The sequence below is a fragment of the Vigna unguiculata genome, chromosome 2 (genome assembly GCF_004118075.2).
Source record: "Vigna unguiculata cultivar IT97K-499-35 chromosome 2, ASM411807v1, whole genome shotgun sequence".
Taxonomy (NCBI): domain Eukaryota; kingdom Viridiplantae; phylum Streptophyta; class Magnoliopsida; order Fabales; family Fabaceae; genus Vigna; species Vigna unguiculata.
The window spans coordinates 5,227,362-5,244,716 of NC_040280.1; the positions used below are offsets into that span (position 1 = coordinate 5,227,362).

A 17,355-nucleotide genomic window follows, 5' to 3' on the forward strand; every position below is an offset into this window, starting at 1 on the left:
TTTAAGTAATTAGTTCTTTATGTACATGCATCATTGTCCAACCCTTAACTTTGCCACAAGCTGAATTGTTAAATTTTCATATCTCCGAGAGCTTATTAGGATTTCAATATTAAGTTCAGGTTAATAATCAGTGTGTTTAAAGTATTAGTTTTTCCTTTTTGAGTTTTGTTGGATTTTATTTTTAAGAGATATCTCATATGGTTTTAGAGAGGAAAATATATTTATATTGTTTATAAAATTGATTCTTATGTAATGTGTAATTATTAAATGTATTGGAATTATATTCTCATCATTAACTTGATCTCTATCCTCTGACTATGAAATATTGCAAGTTTTAATATAAACAATAGACGAAAACCTTGTGATTTTTCGGCATTTGTTTTTTTGTTTTATTTGTCAGATTTTAATATTGTATATGATTTTTGACTATATTTTGTTTCTTATTTTAGGGAAATTTTGTAGGTGGTAGGTACGTAAAGTGGAAGAAAGTATTGTGATGAAAAAAAGTGCAGCTATTATGTTTTACACTTTTAAATCACTCTTTGCTTAATAGGATCGTTAGATTAGAATGGCTTATTAATTAATGTGAGAAGATGATGCTGCATGATCCAAGCTTTTTCCAGCTGGAATTTTCAAACTTTTATACACTACCGTTCTTTAATTTCTCTAACGATAAGATAAGAAAAAGTAATGATAAAAATGTTCTTTATTAGAGTGCACAACTTATTACAACTTTCATTCATCATCACCCTTTAGTCATGCCCAACTGGTAAATATATACATATATATATATATATATATATACATATATATATATATATATATATATATATATATATTAACCTTACTTATATTTTGATTCACTATAACGTGATATATTTTTTTGAGAACAATTATATGGGAGAAAAGCAAAGAACTAGACTAATTAATAAATCATGACTAATAATGTAAGAGAATTTGACGGTACCCAATACCTTAATCTTCATTTGCAATGAAAATTTTATAATTTTAAAAAAATTAAATATATTAATTTTGAATAATTGGATATTTTACCTGTTTTGTTTAAATAAAATAATTTAAAGTTATTGGGTTTTAATATATTTATTTAGATAGAATATTTCAATTATCATTAAATATAAAAATTTAATTTAATGTTAAATAGTATTTAATAAATAAATACATAACTAATTATATTTTTAAGTCAATGTTGAGCGAAATAATTTTTCGGTCAAAGTCCATTAAATTTTTTTTAACTAATGCTTGTCAAAGTTATTATTCATTAACATAAAATAAGGTTAATGAAATTCTTTTTGGATCATGTTGGCCACACACGTTAACATGGATTGAATAATAACTTTAACCAACATTAACAAAAACAATAAACCAACAAATGATGACTAAAAACCAGTTTTTATTAATATTAATTCAAAAAAATCTTGATGTATATATACTAAAAAATAATCTGCTACTATCAACAAAAAAATTCTGTGATATTGATAGCAAAAAAATAACCCTGCCAACATTAGTAAGTAAAATCTCGATTAATGTCAGTAAAAAAAGTAATTTTGAACAACATTGCCTTAATCAATGTAAGTGAAATAAATTGATTCACATGAATTGAAAATTAACTTCTATATAAAAAAAATGGACATATAAACAAAACATGACTTATATTAACTGAAAAAACACTTACTAACATTAGTTAATAAATAACATTAATCAACATTGAAGACAAAAATAACTATAATTAACTTTGATATAAAAGAAACCTTTGATTATTGGGATGACAAACAAAATGGTATCCATAGATATTTGCAGGTAAAATTCATGAGAGACATTAAATAGATGCTTCTAGGTAATGAATAGAGATATTTTATTATCTATTTGTTGATTGGAAAGGTACTATAGATACTGGTCATAATTATTAAAATTAGTAATGAAAGAAATATTAATTATTTTGAATAATTATTTAAAATTTGACTCTATATATTTCTAATTTTTATTTAGGACTATAAAATTGAATTTATTTTTAAAAATTTTATGTTTTTAAATTTATATTTTGATATTACTCATTCAAATTTGCATTGTATTAATATTTTAATGAGTAATTTAATTTAATTATAATCTACATTTAATTTCTTTAATATCATATTTTAAATATTTTTTAAATAATTTTATTTAAAATTAGAAATATACATAAAATTATGAAAACTCACAAGTATGTTTTTACGTATATCGTGACAAATAACAGAACAAATAGCAGGAAAAACATTTTTAAACAGAAATAAAAACGGGTAGACTTCTATTCATATTCAACCTCTTACCATCCTCGTTGATGATGCTAGTAAAAGAGTACCGTAAAGTTGACAACATTCTAACTTTGATCGAACCAATAATAAATAAGGCTCATAATGCACCAATAAAGAGTAAGCATGAAAAAAAAAATAGATGTTGAAGGAAGGGATGATAAAATATAAAAAAACTTTGTTTGATAAATTTTAAAATGTGGAAAATTTAAATATTCAAATTAGTCTTATAAATTTCTAGAATTTAAATATATGTAAAAGTTCTACATCCAAATAGTACAATTTATAATAAAATATTTCAAATTTTCGGTCAAAATAAATTTATCTGCAAAATTTCTTATGAAAACAATAGGTTTGAAGGTATTTTCCGATGAACTTGAAATAATGTAAAGTCATTACAAATAAAGTGCAATAAAATATATATAAACTCGTTACTAATAGGTGATGAAACTTAATTACAAATAGGATCTCATCACCTATAAATTAAATTGGCTTCTACACAATTTTAAAATTAAAGAAGTCATATTATGACACGGAAGGGATTATTCATTTTAAGGGTTGTGTTTAAGGAAACCGAAAGTGATAGTTATTGTTTCTGCTAATCACTAATTCAGTGTAATTCTATGATTAATAAAAACATAACGCAAAAGTGAATTTTAAGAGAACAAGAAGCTGAGGATGGATTTGCCTGTGCTTTTACTTCTTGTTTTAAGAGAAAACTTGTTTTTTGTACTTATTGTAAAGGGAATTTGGCCAAGAATTCCTTTGTTAACTTTTTGCTTTTCTACTTTATGGAATGGAATGATTGATCATAATCTAATTAATTTCGATTGGCTTTGTACTTTCTACAATATTCGAAGTGAACAACAGTTGGATTTGCTAATCATCACTTGGCTTATATGTGAATATTTGTTTTCAATTATTTTTACTTTCAAGAAAGGGGTAGGTGTGTTCATGGGATACGATTGCATATTATTATACTAACCAGTCTTTCTACCCGTGCAACGTACGGGTTTTTTTAAATGTAATATTTTTGATAATAGGAATTGATTTTGTAATATTTATTAACCTCTAAGGTTATAATATAGTGTCTTCAAAAAAATAACAATAAAAGAAGACCAAATTACATACCTATAATCTGTTTTTGGTTAATCAACTTTATAACTTCCTTTGGTACACAAATTTGATTACTTGTTAAATCAACATGATGTTCATTGTAAGTCTTGGACTTTACGCAATAGATCCTGCATTGAACAACAAAATTATAACAAATATTTTAATTATAACAATAGATCATGCATCTATATTTATACAAACTTTCAAATTAAAAGAAAATTAGAAATGACATACCTATAATGTGTTGATTGTCAAAGAGTTTCAAAAATTTCTTTGTACACAACATTTTTAGTTGTGTTTGTGATATTTCCATTTTCATCCAATATAAGTATTTTCAATCCTCTCTTGGTTTTCACTCTAGAAATAGCAACATATAGTTGGCCATGTGTGAATACAGGTTGTGGAAGATAAAGTCCCACTCTAGAAAGTGTTTGTCCTTGACTTTTGTTAATCGTCATTGCAAAGCATAATGAAATTGGGAACTGTCTTCTTTGGAATTTGAAAGGCAATCCTGAATCAGATGGCACTAAATCCATTCTTGGAATAAAAATTTTGTCACCAATGTTTTTTCCAGTAATTACAGTTGCAGAGATTACATTTTTACCCAAATGGTTGACTTGCAATCTTGTGCCATTGCAAAGACCTTTTGCTTGATCAATATTTCTCAAGAGCATAATTGGCACACCTGTTTTGAGCTTGAGTTTATGATTTGGTATCCCTGAACATTTGATATCATTTAAAAATTCATATGTAAACCATTCAGATTGAACTTCATCTTGTTCATCAGATTGGCAAGGTGTATCTGAACTTAAATAAATCACCTCTTCACCACCTAATAAAGACAACATGAAATCATTGACTTGCTCTACAGAATCATTAGTTGGGCACAAGATTGCTCCATCATCAAAATAATTTGGATTCATCATGTTAACCACAAATTGAGGATAGACAAATTCAACCAATGACAATAAAGGTACATCTGTATTTATAATAAGCAGCTCTTCTGGAATTTCTACCATGCACTCACCATTCTCATTTACATCCATTTGGCCATCTCCAATTTTCAATATCCAATCAGCAAATTCTTTGATATCATTGGCTGCTTGATTGTTTGTTGTAGTACTTAATCTCATGTTCTTGGACAGTTTGAGCACTTTACAACAATTCCATAACTCTGAATAGTTGATGGCTGATTTGATGATATCAAACCTAGATCCTTTCTTTATAACGGGTAGAATTTGTCTGAAGTCACCTCCCAAGACAACTGCTTTGCCACCAAATGGTTTGTCATTATTGACATCATCAACATTTCGCATAATATCTCTTAGTGTTCTATCAAATGCCTCAAAGCACATTCTATTCATCATTGGTGCTTCATCCCAGATAATTAAATTGGTTACCATCAGAAGTTTAGCACGGAGAGTACCTTGCGCTATGTTGCAAGTTGATTCATCATTAATTAACAGTGGGATGCAGAAGGTAGAGTGTGCTGTTTTTCCACCAGGAAGTAGTAAAGAAGCAATTCCACTTGATGCTACGTTCAAAACAATCATGCCCTTACTTTTTAGAGCAGCTGACAATGTCTTCCACATAAACGTTTTACCTGTACCACCATAGCCATATAAAAAGAAGAATCCTCCCTTGTTTGAAACAACTGCTGTCATGATATCCTGATATACATGCATTTGTTCATCATTGAGTGCTTTAAGCAAAATATCATGTTCTTTTGCCATGTCTTCTTTATTGTATTGCAGCTCATCAACAATAAATCTGTTATTGAATGTATGTACATCTGAAATATCAAGTTGAGGTAATGAAGGATAATCTTTCAAACATCTACCATTTGACATTAGCATTTCTTGTATTTCCATGAGACATATTTTTTGTAATTCAGCAGTCTTAATTTGAAGACCTACATGAACAAAATAATGCAATTAAAAGATATATTTTTTTTGAAGTACAAAAATAACAATATAAAATACCTGGTAATCTCATTTCCTTTCTCTTTTGGTACAAAATTCCATCACATAAGATACTCCATGTAGAATTCCAAACTATATCTGGTTTAGAAATTGTATTCATGGACAACAAAGTAACAAATAATCTTCTAAGTTGATACCCCGAAGCAAATTCACTTGCTTCTTTGATTGCATCAATATATTCTTTATCATCTGCCAACAATCCCAAAGCATAGCAAGGATCTTGGTATGTTTCATAAAATTTCCCATCAATGGTCTTTATGCTTTCATAATCAATACAACCTTTTTGAATTGTGAGTAATATCCTCAAATAATAAAGTTCTCCAGAGCCCGGAGGAATATAAGTAAGTCTACCAATGTTGTAGCCTTTCTTCCTTGGTTTCCATTCTTTTTCTTTAGCAAACCACACAAATTTGCTTGGAAATTCAGAATAAGTCAATTCTTTTCCTTCTGTATAAACTTTGTTAGCCTCAAACCAAGCTAGAAACATTGTGTTAGCATTTTCGTACCTGTTGCAAATCACATTAATATCATCATATAAACTTTGTTAGCCTCAAACCAAGCTAGAAACATTGTGTTAGCATTTTCGTACCTGTTGCAAATCACATTAATATCATCATTATCTTTAAACAAAGTTGATTGTTGTCCAGGAAGATGGAATGTCAATCTCTGAACAGGAGGCCATCTGTGATGGATGTCAAAAGCAAATATTCGCCAAGCTGCTTCACATGGTGATAGATACCTACAATCATAATACCTCTTGATCTCATCAATAATGGTTTCTTTGTCACATTGTGCAGAGTTGTTGCTTATTTTAAGAGTAGCTCTGTCAGGACCCTTGTTGACATATTTGAACAAATATTTTATTGAATTGGTCTTGTTGCAATACTCTGTATTCACGTGAGCTTGATACCTCATTAGAAGTGGTGGATTGTAAGGAACAACACTTCTGTTGTCCAGCTTAATTCCATTCTTCTCAACAAATCTACCATTATCAAGTCTTCTATAGCATGGATATCCATCTTCATCAATATAAGTTGAAGATGTGAATTTTTTAGGAAAAAATTTGGAACATCTTCCTTCTTTCATGCATGGTGAAGTATATCTCGCAGATCCGCATGGTCCATGAATCATGTAACTTGCTACAACTTTTTCCAATTTTGGATACAAATCCGCATTGGGCAATTCAGCTGATATTACTTTATCAATATCAGTTGAATTTTTCAATTTGCTTTCTCCATCCAACCATAAAAGTATATGTGCATGAGGTAAACCTCTCTTTTGAAATTCTACTGTGTACATTCCTGCATATATAACAGAACAAATTAAATAGTTTGAAAAATGTAATTTCAAAAATATTCAAAAAGTGTATACTAATGCTTATAGAACATACCTGCAGTGGTTTTTCCAAAGAAGTCTTTTTTTCTGAAATCTGTCATCATTTCATCTAGCTTCATTTTGAATACTCTACATACAATATCAGGTAAATCTGATGGTGACAACCCTTTTGGTAAAATAAAGTCTCTTATTTCGCTCCAATTGACATTGCATGTTATAGTAATGAACAAATCAGGATAGCCAAATTTTTTACAAATAGCCATAGCATCTTGACAATTGTTGAACATGTATCTTGTACCACCAGTGAATGAAGCAGGCAGTACAATACGTCTTCCAATTAAAGAAGGATCTGTCTCTCCTCTATTAACAGCCTCTTGTAATCCATTAAGAATATCACAACGAATTAACTTTTGATTAGCTCTAATGAATGACAGTCGTTGTGCTTCCACCATTGTATAACAATCAACCAAAAACTGTTGGAATAATCGACATGCATTCACAATATTTCCAGGTTCTATAGATCTTTGTTGTATTCTAAATGCAATAAATTCTCGCAACGAAATTCTAATTCTGACCCTGGATTGACTTCTTAATGAGACTCTCTGATTGGAATATCTTCTTGATAACCATCTTCTCCATATGGAAACATTAGAGGATACTGAAGTGGAATGAAAGCTGTGTGAGTTTCATGCAGTCTTGTTAATTCACCAGAAAATTTTTTGACAATGATATCTCTGCCTACATCCAGATTGCCAAAATCACCAACTATTAGAGCAGCTATTTCATCACATGAAGGTGTGTTGTATACTCTAGGGTCTTTGTTTCTGCCTCTAAATAGTCTTAGTGTGAAATCTAATTCCATATGTTGCAGTGACAATTCTCTTACTCTTCTAAAAGATTTCGCAAGAACATTGTGAGTGTCAATCATTTGAATCAAATCAGCAACCAATGATTGATCTAGATCAGATTCCTTGCTGTTAGACCTAAAACATAATAAAGAAAAGAAATAACTTGAAATAAACAGATGTATTTCAGCAAATAACTTGAGCATATATGTTACTCATTTCAACTAACCTGAAATGCTTTAGTCTGTTACTCAATTCATTTTCGGTGTCATATATGTAAAGTTGTGCAAACTTTGGCTTTGATCCACGTTCTGGCAATAAACTTCCAATACGATGATAGTTCTGACCATTAAGAATAAATTGTGGTGGAGCAGAACCATTGTTCATTGAAGTATCTATCTTACCACCAATTGAAGTAAATGAAAACATGCTATTGTACAGTCTTATATTCTGTAAAAATGATTTGCTTCTACGATCTACACCATTTAACAAACCTTCAAGAAGATCAGGTGGTTTTTTTAGTAGTGGAATTTGTACTTTTCCCTTTTGACAACATAATGAAAATTGAACTTCCTTTGATGTGTTACTTTTTTCTGCTCTTTCTTCATACCACAGTTGAGCTTGACAGTATTGGCATTCCAAGCAAGGATCTCCAATATTGAGTAGTTCTGAACAAAAGCATAAAGCATTAGCACCTCAAGTAATATTTTATGTATGAAATTCTGTACAATTTTGTGTGACTTTACCTTGTAACTCTCCTTTGCAATACAATTCATTTGTAATTGTAGTACTTGTACTATTTCCTACAATATTAGCAAAATGAAAAGTAATTACTAATTTAAAAAAGGAATTTATTGAAATCAATAAGTTAGCAATTCAAGATCTGAATTACCTTCATATGTTCTTCTTGTTGAATCATCATTTCTTGTGTTTGAACAATGTTGTTCTGTTGTTGTTTCATCATGAAGATTGAATCTGTTTTGAAGTGATTGTATGACTTGAAAAGGATATTTGACAACTTTATTGTTAGAGACAGAATATGAATGATTTTGATCTCCAGATGTGGCACCTATGGAAAAGAATTATTAAAACAATTATGTTATATTCAAAGTCATAATCAGTATGAACTTTTGTATGTATGAGTCAAACCTACTTACCTGCACTGCAATTGTAATTATTTTGTACATAACTTCTGTGAATGCTACTGCTGAGAACTGAAATCATTAAAAAAATGAATAGAATCATTAGAAATCATTAAAGATCAATGTAGAAATACAGCTAAATGTAGAAATTTACCACAAGGAGTATTGTATGTTATAGTAGAAGCTGAGGATTGTGAAGTCATTAAGTTTATTTGAATTGGATCTTCAACTAAAGTAGTTGAAGAATTTGATATATTGTTTCCAGACACTGCATTAAAATAAACAATTGTTTATAATTTGTTAAAGTGATATTGCAATAGTAATCTTAAAAAACAAACAAATATAACTTACCAATTGTTGACTGAAATCTTGATTTAATATTGTGAAAATTGTTGTTGTTTTCCAAATCTGAAAAATGTTTATTGTAGCAGCATTTTATGTCCAACAATACAAAACCATACATATGGCATTCATGTAACAACAATGTAACAACACTGTTTAAAGAAAGAGGTAAGAAGAAAAATACTTACTAAGATGCAACTCTTGTAATGGCTTCCTTTGGATACTGTTATGGACTAATTTATCAGATTCACTTCTTTTATCTATTATTAAAACAGCAAAGATATTTGATTATCAATCTATGTTGTGAAGTTGAAATCAAAATATATTTTTTCAAATAGAGAAAAAATAAACTGATATTTTTATACTTTGAGAACAATGGTTGGCGATTTTTGGTTTTTTTCTTGCATTCTGTTCTTTGTAATCTGCAAAGAAGATATAAACATAGAAATGCAGAACTTGTAAATAAATGTTTGATGAAGAGATTGTGCAGTCAAATGATTGAAGGTATATGTTAGAAAATTACCTGCATGTTGATTACTTCTTGCATTAAACCTTTGTTGTAGCACCAACTTCCTCCTCAGCCTTGCATTTTTACAATCGTTTTCCTCCATTTCAGCAGAAAACATATGGAATACTTTCAAAGGTGTCAATGGAATAAACAAAAAGAAAGATAAGTTGACTCAATGGATGAAAAAGTGTTCTCTGTTTTATTACTATATTGGTGAATGATTTTTATAAAGTTTTTTTTGGAGATTGTACCTCTAATCACAAATTTGGAAACAAAAATATTTGTAATTGTAATAGGAAGCAATTGTAAGACTACCAAAAGTATTTAGCAGTAGACTAAGATTATAAATAGTAATAGCATGCAGTGGTGACTGGTAATAGATCAGAAACATTCATATATATAGTAATTCTTTGATATTTGATTTGTTCTTACAGGGAACAAAAAATCTGCTTTTTATGTAGGTACTACAACACGTCTTTTTTATGCAGTACTATATATAGTAGAACAAAAAGTACAGTTTCATACCAAGTATGTGCCATTCTTTTTTCATGATGTCTGCAAAATTATAACATGTATCCATACATGTATGTTTACTTATAACATACTAAACCAAGATATATCCATACATGTATGTTTACTTATAACATATTTAATTATGTTTAATTATAACTCATTTCAATATGTTAAATTAAATTCTAGTGTGTATGAATTAGAGTCGATGAATTAAAGATTAAGAATAAACTTTTGATTGGAATTCATAGAATTTGAGACAATGTGCAAAGAAATTTCATTAATAACAAAATAGAACAATACATATGCATTGCTGAAAATATATGAACTTGTAGCTTGAAAACTACCTAAGTAGCAGATATAAAAACAAAACTAATTATAATTAAAAGTTTCAAATAACACCATAAAAGAAACTGTAAATTAAAGATTACAATATGTAAGCACTTTGACATTCTAATTGCTTTTCATCTGATCAACTTCAAACACCAAGTCAATAGGTTGATCCAATCCATGAGCAGTACAAAATTCCTTCCACCCACTTCCTATTTTGCTAGACTTCTTTGGATGATTTCTCAAGAGTAGTTTGCACTTCACTATTTCGCGCGGTTCATGAAGAAGAATGTATTTAAATCTTCCTTGACGAAGATAATTGCCAAAATCAGAAGGCAAATCCTAACACATAGAATGTAATTAAAGAAATCAATAAAAATTATTTATCAGTTTAAGATATGGATTAAATTGTTTTAAAAAATTTAAATACATTAATATAAATATAAATGAAATGAATCTCACCAGATGGCTAGCATGGCATTGGTTTGGATTCAGAAATATGCAAAAATGCAACTTTGGTCCATTGAAAAGTGGTTCATCTGCTTGAAGTCTTTTAAGAAAACGTCCAATAGATAAAGGTTTGCATTTACTTGGAAAAACAGTGATGTGGAAGCAAGAATGACCAACATATCCAAAATAAATAATGTGGTTATCGTGTAGTTCATAAAATTCCCTTAAATCATTCCATCCTCCTATTACCATTGGTTTCTGTAAATTCTTGTTATAAGTGACGACATGTCTATTGCCTTCTTCATCTGTTAAAGTCCATTGACGTTCAAGATCGTGATCATAAAGAATGGCGAATGCACGATCCACAAACCCAACAACCTCCAAGGATATAATTTTTTTGAACAACGACATAGATTAGTTGAAGAAAAAATGATAATATAATTTCAAATCCGTGAAAAAAATAAGAGTAGAAGAATTTTTGTAAAACCAAAACTGTATACAAAAATTTACCAAAGACGTACCTCATCCTCAAGGTGGATAATACAGAACTGGTACCTACTCATTCTATTAACAACTTGTTCTTGGTTGAAGTTGTTCTCCATTTGGTAGGACTTTCAGAATAGAAGTAGAAATAGAGTAGTAAAAATGGAGAATATGACAGAACTTATCTTCAAGTGTGGTTCTGATGGTAGAATGAAGATGAACATTTATAGAGGAAAAATCCCCCATGAAAAGACGGGACGATTACAAATAGATTTCAAAACAGTAATGTAATTATTACTTTGGAAAATGGGCAGACCATTAAAAGGACAATATAAAATATTACGTTATAAAATATTTTAAAAATATAATAAAATCATAATATAATATAATATATAATAAAATAAAGACTTTTTTTTACAATAAAGTAACAACCAAAATCTAGATATATGTATATAATATATAGAGATAAATGGAATCTATAAATATTAATATATATATATATATATATATATATATATATATTATATTAAAACAAATGGAATCGAAATTGACGTAGTAAGTTAATATATAATAATTGGTTGTAAATTTATGATATATTAAATTTTTGTTTTTTACATATATGAGAATGAAAATGGAATTTATTTAATAAACTTGGTAACCATTACAAAGAAAAATGATTCAAATTTGTGTATAGCAGCCAATTTTGTTGCCATAACTTAAAATGTGACAACATTTAATTAGTTTGCCAAATATATATTATTTATGAAAATCAAAGTAAATAAGAAATGAGAATTTCTAAATTCGGTTGTTTAAGAAAAATATATGATGCATTTATGAAAATAAATATAACTAATAAATTTGAATTTCTAAATAAGTTTTTGATAATCGTTATTTTATTATTATAAAAATAATTGATAAATATTTGATGGTAAAACATAATATCACTTTTAAAACGTTTTGATGTAGCTGGCAGTCAAGTTTGTTGACAATAATTGAAAAATGTCAACAATATTTTACAAACCAGCGGATGGAAGAAATAAAATTATACAATTTGTAACAAATAAAACCATAATAAAAGCATAATATAGTTATAATCAAATTAAACATCAAAGTTATAGTTTAAAGGAAATTGAAGACATAACCATGCGTACAAATATTACAGTCCCAAATTGTCAGACATAAAAGAAATTGTCTTCAAATATTAAAACTAAAATCATCTATTGTTTGACTATTTTTTCCTTCTTAATATTTCTTTTTAGCAGCTTCAGTGGAACAGTGTCTTCTTCGATGGATTCAAGTGATAAGGTCTTCTTTGCAGATTCTCTCTTAAGTGAAGTGTTACCATCCTCATTCGTAGCAGTATCTTTGATTAAGTCAGGAGATTGGGATGCACACTCAATTGTTTCTTTCGTAAATCTGACTAATAAATCCTATAGTACAGTTTAAAAACAATTACAATTAATACAATAATACGTCATTAACAAAAAATGAAATTTATTAAATTTGTATACCTCGGCAATATCAACAGTAGACTCATTGACTACACGCTGTTTTTCTCTGCTAAACTCACCATTGCCAGCATAAACATCCTTTAAGAAGGTTAAGAAAAATAAATGATTAAGAAGTTAAATATATGTAAATTGTAAAATGTAAACTGTATATTTAAAGTTATATATTACCACAGATTTCAAAGAAGAATCATTGAACTTCTCAATTATATCATCATCAAGACATACTTTCTTCACTCTGAAAGATTGTTCAAGTTTGAAAGTTTGATCGTTCCTACTTTCAACTTTAAACAGCAGACTTTTATTAACTAATTCTTCAAACTCCTTAGGAAAATTCCCACAACCATTCATCTACGATAACAAAGTAATTTAATATCATATTCAGAGAGATATATCGCACTTTGCTTATTACTGTATATATATAAGTTGATATATTCAAGAGTATACCTTATCATGAGACTCTAACATATCAGCACAGGTTTTTTTGAAAAGGGTGGTTGCATCCCTATCAAACAGAACAAATGTGGTGGAATCGGATGAGTCAATAACTCGAACCTTAATCCTATATCTGTAAAATATATAAAAGTATTAATTCCCAAAAGTGTAAATTATAATCATATATGTAAATTGGCATTAAGTTTAATAAAGTTAAAGTTAACCTTGGAAAGACTTTTATAACATGCTTGTTACACTTCTCGCAAAAGAACATCTTTGAATCTGGATAAACAACTTTGTTGCAAACACAAGCCGTATACCACCAGTCATCCTCATCCAAGATATGGTTAATGGTTCCAAACAATATGAAAGTTGCAACCTTTGAATATATAAAAGATTAATGAAAAAAGGTATTCACAACAACAAAATTACATGAAATAATTTAGAAGTCATTCTAACCTCTTTACAATCTTTAAGACCTTGAATGGTCGTCCTAGGTGTAAGAGTTAAAAAGTCTTCTTCCACAGTATGTTTGGAAGTCTGAGACAGCTGCGTTAATCCTTGAGAGGGAGATTCATTGTTCTCAATCATCCTGGGCAATACAAATTAAAGTTAAAAAAATGGATTAACTAAAAAATTAGAAAGTATTGCAATAAATGAATAACAATTTGAACATTACCTTGATTTAAGTTCAGATGCCTCCTTGAAGTTAACATTGTACTTAATCCTAGTGCAGAACTTGCAATTTTGAAGTTGAACCTTATCTAAATTTAAAAACATAGTGTATGTGAAAGTACCATGGTAATAAAAATTGTAATATAACAAAAGTAAAAGAAGTCACAGAAGTTTACCTTGAAAAGTTTTGACTTTCGCAAATTCTATACTTATAGCACAATTTTGTACTTCTCCACTTGAAAGAAATACATTCAGTTCATCGACATAAATACCAAACAAAGTACATTCTATTCGAAACCTAAACATTCAATAAATGTTATGTCAAATCATTATTTAAACAGAAATAAAAAGGTATGTAGTATATCATAGAAATAAAATACCCATCAGCTTCTATTGCAATGACATTTAATTTTGTTGTCTTTCCATCAACTTGCAATTCTCTTTCAGTACCCACTCCGACCAGTAATCCCAATATATCTAAATAAAAAATAATAGAAGTCATAACATAAAAGGACGAAATAATTGTTGATAACTAAAAAATATGAATGGTAGAAAAACAAAAAATATTAACTTACCAACTAAATAATCAGTATCAAATCCAGTGGTTGTCAATAATGACAAAGGTGTGTATTGTGGTTTCACATCAGGAACCAAGTTAGCATCAAGCAAACTAACTTTGGTACCAAACTGGAAATTAATCTTATAAGGGTGGTGCGTAGTTCTGTATATTCCAGAATTTGGAGCAACACTGAAATTTTGTATGGCATAAACATGACCTTCAGAAATTTCAATCTGGAATTTGTAAATTGGAGTACGTCTGATGGAAGCATGTATTTTAGAACCCTGAAATACATCAATATAATAAAGATAAAGATGTTTAACATACAAATATTTTGTTCATAACAATGATGGTAAATAATTAGAAGAATAATAATATCTTTGTCTTGAATAACCAACTCCATGGAAAAAGGACACCTCTGTTTAGTGAAATCTGGAACGAACCATGAACGTATCACCCTAACGATGATATTCCAGTTCTCCTTTTCTGGAGTAACTTGGCTTACATTTTGAGTTTGCTTTTGAACTTCAGAGAGAGACATGTTGATCTCAACACAAAGATATTCAAGAAATGGAAGTAAAAAAGTAAGTATTCATTGGTGACATATTTAAAATCACATAAAAAAGATAATAATGAATTACAAAATATTTTATTAAGAAAATTAAAAAAATAATAAAAGGTTCAAAGCAGCTATAGAGTAATATATATCTGTTTGGTCAAGGATAGTAAGAAAAAGATAACATGGATTTGGCAAATTTTGAAAAAGTAAAGGTTCATACGTTATTGGATTGTAAAATTTGAAATGGTTAAAGAAAGCAAGAGGTACAAAAGCATTAAGTAATCTGCAAACATGGAGTAATAGACATGACATGTTAATAGAAAAAGAAATTTGACCTAGGTTTACAGAAATCATACTATCATTTTCTTGTGAAAACTGCGAAAAACAGCTATTGATGTCAGAAACCAGTAATGTGTTGCAATGGTTTTTTTCACAGGTTTCATATAAAAGGAAAATAAAGGAAAAAAAAGCTTTCTGATGAAGATGAACCATTAAAAGCTTACTTTGAAATGAAAACATTACCTCTTGGCTTGATGTATTGAGCAATGAACCATTAATTGAATCACTAATATGGAAACAATGAAGATCTCCAAAAAAGTATGGCTGCATAAACAAATAATTTGAAGAAAGAAGGTATGTGCGAAGATGTTTTTTCAGGATTTGTTAACAAATGGACAAAACCTACAACTATACAAAAGAACATATGAACTGCTACGCTTCATGTATTACTATATTTGTTAACAAAAACAAATCAAGTACATACCTTTGGTGGAACATGGTTTGTATCAATCCAGACTTCGCAGAGAAAAGAGAACGGTTATTTGGATGAATAATAATTAATTAAAGTGTACAAAAAGAGAACAAAACAGTGTAATACACAATATACTTCATTAGAACAAAATAGATACAAATGACATGACATACAATAGTGCGAGAAACTTCCGGGAGAAGACAAAAGGGTTGGATGAATTAAATTAATAATATATAATAACAAATATTCAAAAAAACTATATTCGTATAAAGAATTAATAAAGTAATATATATCAGGGATTGGTACGGAATAAAAAGATGTGGAAAGAATTAAGAAATTTCTCGAGCAGTGCAAAAGTCATATCAATCTACTTTTTTAAAATCATATTAATTTTTAGTTATAATTTTAAAAAATTAGATGTATCTGAAATAAATCATGGTCATATCTTGTAAAATATACAATTTAATTGAAAAAGCTTTAATGAATGATATGACATTTGGGGGTCTGACATGAATTAAATGGCAAAGATATTCGAGATTATATCAGATTTGTAGATATGGAAGAAGATATGTAGCAGTTAAAATTATATCAGATTTAAACAGTTGTATTTACCAATATATATATATATATATATATATATATATATATATATATATATATATATATATATATATATGTAATGTAAAAAAAGTCTATAATAATTGCTACAAAATATTACATTGGCCATACAAAATAAGTAATACGTTAAAATAATATTGTTCAGGGATGATTTCAGAGGCCATGATAATAGTCAAATATATTAAGAAGCACATTCACATTAAAAACTGAAAAAGAGATTTCAAGGTAGAAAAGTAAAGAAGATGAACAGTCTCAAAAGTGAAAAAATACAGATAAGCAACAGTTAGATATACATAAACAGAAAAAAAAGTTAGATCAAAAGTTTATTTCAAACCTGATGTTAAATCTGCGGCAGTGAACCATATTAGAAATGTAGCAAACCTAGAAAATACAATGATGCAATAAAATTGTTAGCTATGACAAAATAAAAGAATAATGAGTTGTTCGCTGGAGAAAAGTAGAAATAACCACGAAATCTGGGTAATAAAAAAACGCATGAAGGTAATCCACAAAGATAGATGAAAACGACTTCTGGGTTTAGAAGTCTAAAATAACGATTGAAAAAGATAGATCTCACAAAAAAGAAGAAGAAATGAGTGTTTCGGTTGAGAAAACTCTAAAAAAAATCGACTTCTCCGTTTAAACCTGTAAAAAAAGTGATGAAGAAGTTAGATCTGACAAAATATAAGCAGAAAATGAGTTGTTCGCTTAACAAAACTGAAAACAAAAAATACTTCTCCATTTAAACCTGTAAAAAAAGTGATGAAGAAGTTAGATCTGACAAAATATAAGCAGAAAATGAGTTGTTCGCTTAAGAAAACTAAAAAAAAAAATATTTCTCCGTTTAAACCTGTAAAAAAAGGGATGAAGAAGTTACATCTGACAAAATATAAGCCGAAAA

General features: G+C 28.6%; 2 protein-coding genes across 2 annotated transcripts; both read right to left on the reverse strand.

Annotated features, from left to right (window-relative positions):
- Window positions 1–3,380: 3,380 nt before the first annotated feature.
- On the reverse strand, window positions 3,381–9,679 carry LOC114174400. The gene is given in 12 exon segments (XM_028059239.1): window positions 3,381–5,334; window positions 5,405–5,910; window positions 5,994–6,705; window positions 6,795–7,340; window positions 7,343–7,722; window positions 7,814–8,279; window positions 8,331–8,387; window positions 8,477–8,653; window positions 8,742–8,798; window positions 8,881–8,994; window positions 9,434–9,490; window positions 9,592–9,679. Coding segments are annotated over 12 exon segments (4,821 nt in total). The 3' UTR covers window positions 3,381–3,673.
- A 2,810-nt stretch (window positions 9,680–12,489) lies between these two features.
- LOC114173274 lies at window positions 12,490–14,861 on the reverse strand. Its single transcript, XM_028057558.1, has 9 exons — window positions 14,543–14,861; window positions 14,348–14,444; window positions 14,144–14,265; window positions 13,972–14,056; window positions 13,752–13,884; window positions 13,517–13,671; window positions 13,305–13,425; window positions 12,861–12,938; window positions 12,490–12,779 (listed from the first exon to the last, which is right to left on the reverse strand). The coding sequence occupies exons 5-9, from the start codon at window positions 13,881–13,883 to the stop codon at window positions 12,567–12,569; spliced, it is 699 nt and encodes a 232-aa protein (XP_027913359.1). The 5' UTR covers window position 13,884; window positions 13,972–14,056; window positions 14,144–14,265; window positions 14,348–14,444; window positions 14,543–14,861; the 3' UTR covers window positions 12,490–12,566.
- Window positions 14,862–17,355: the final 2,494 nt, after the last annotated feature.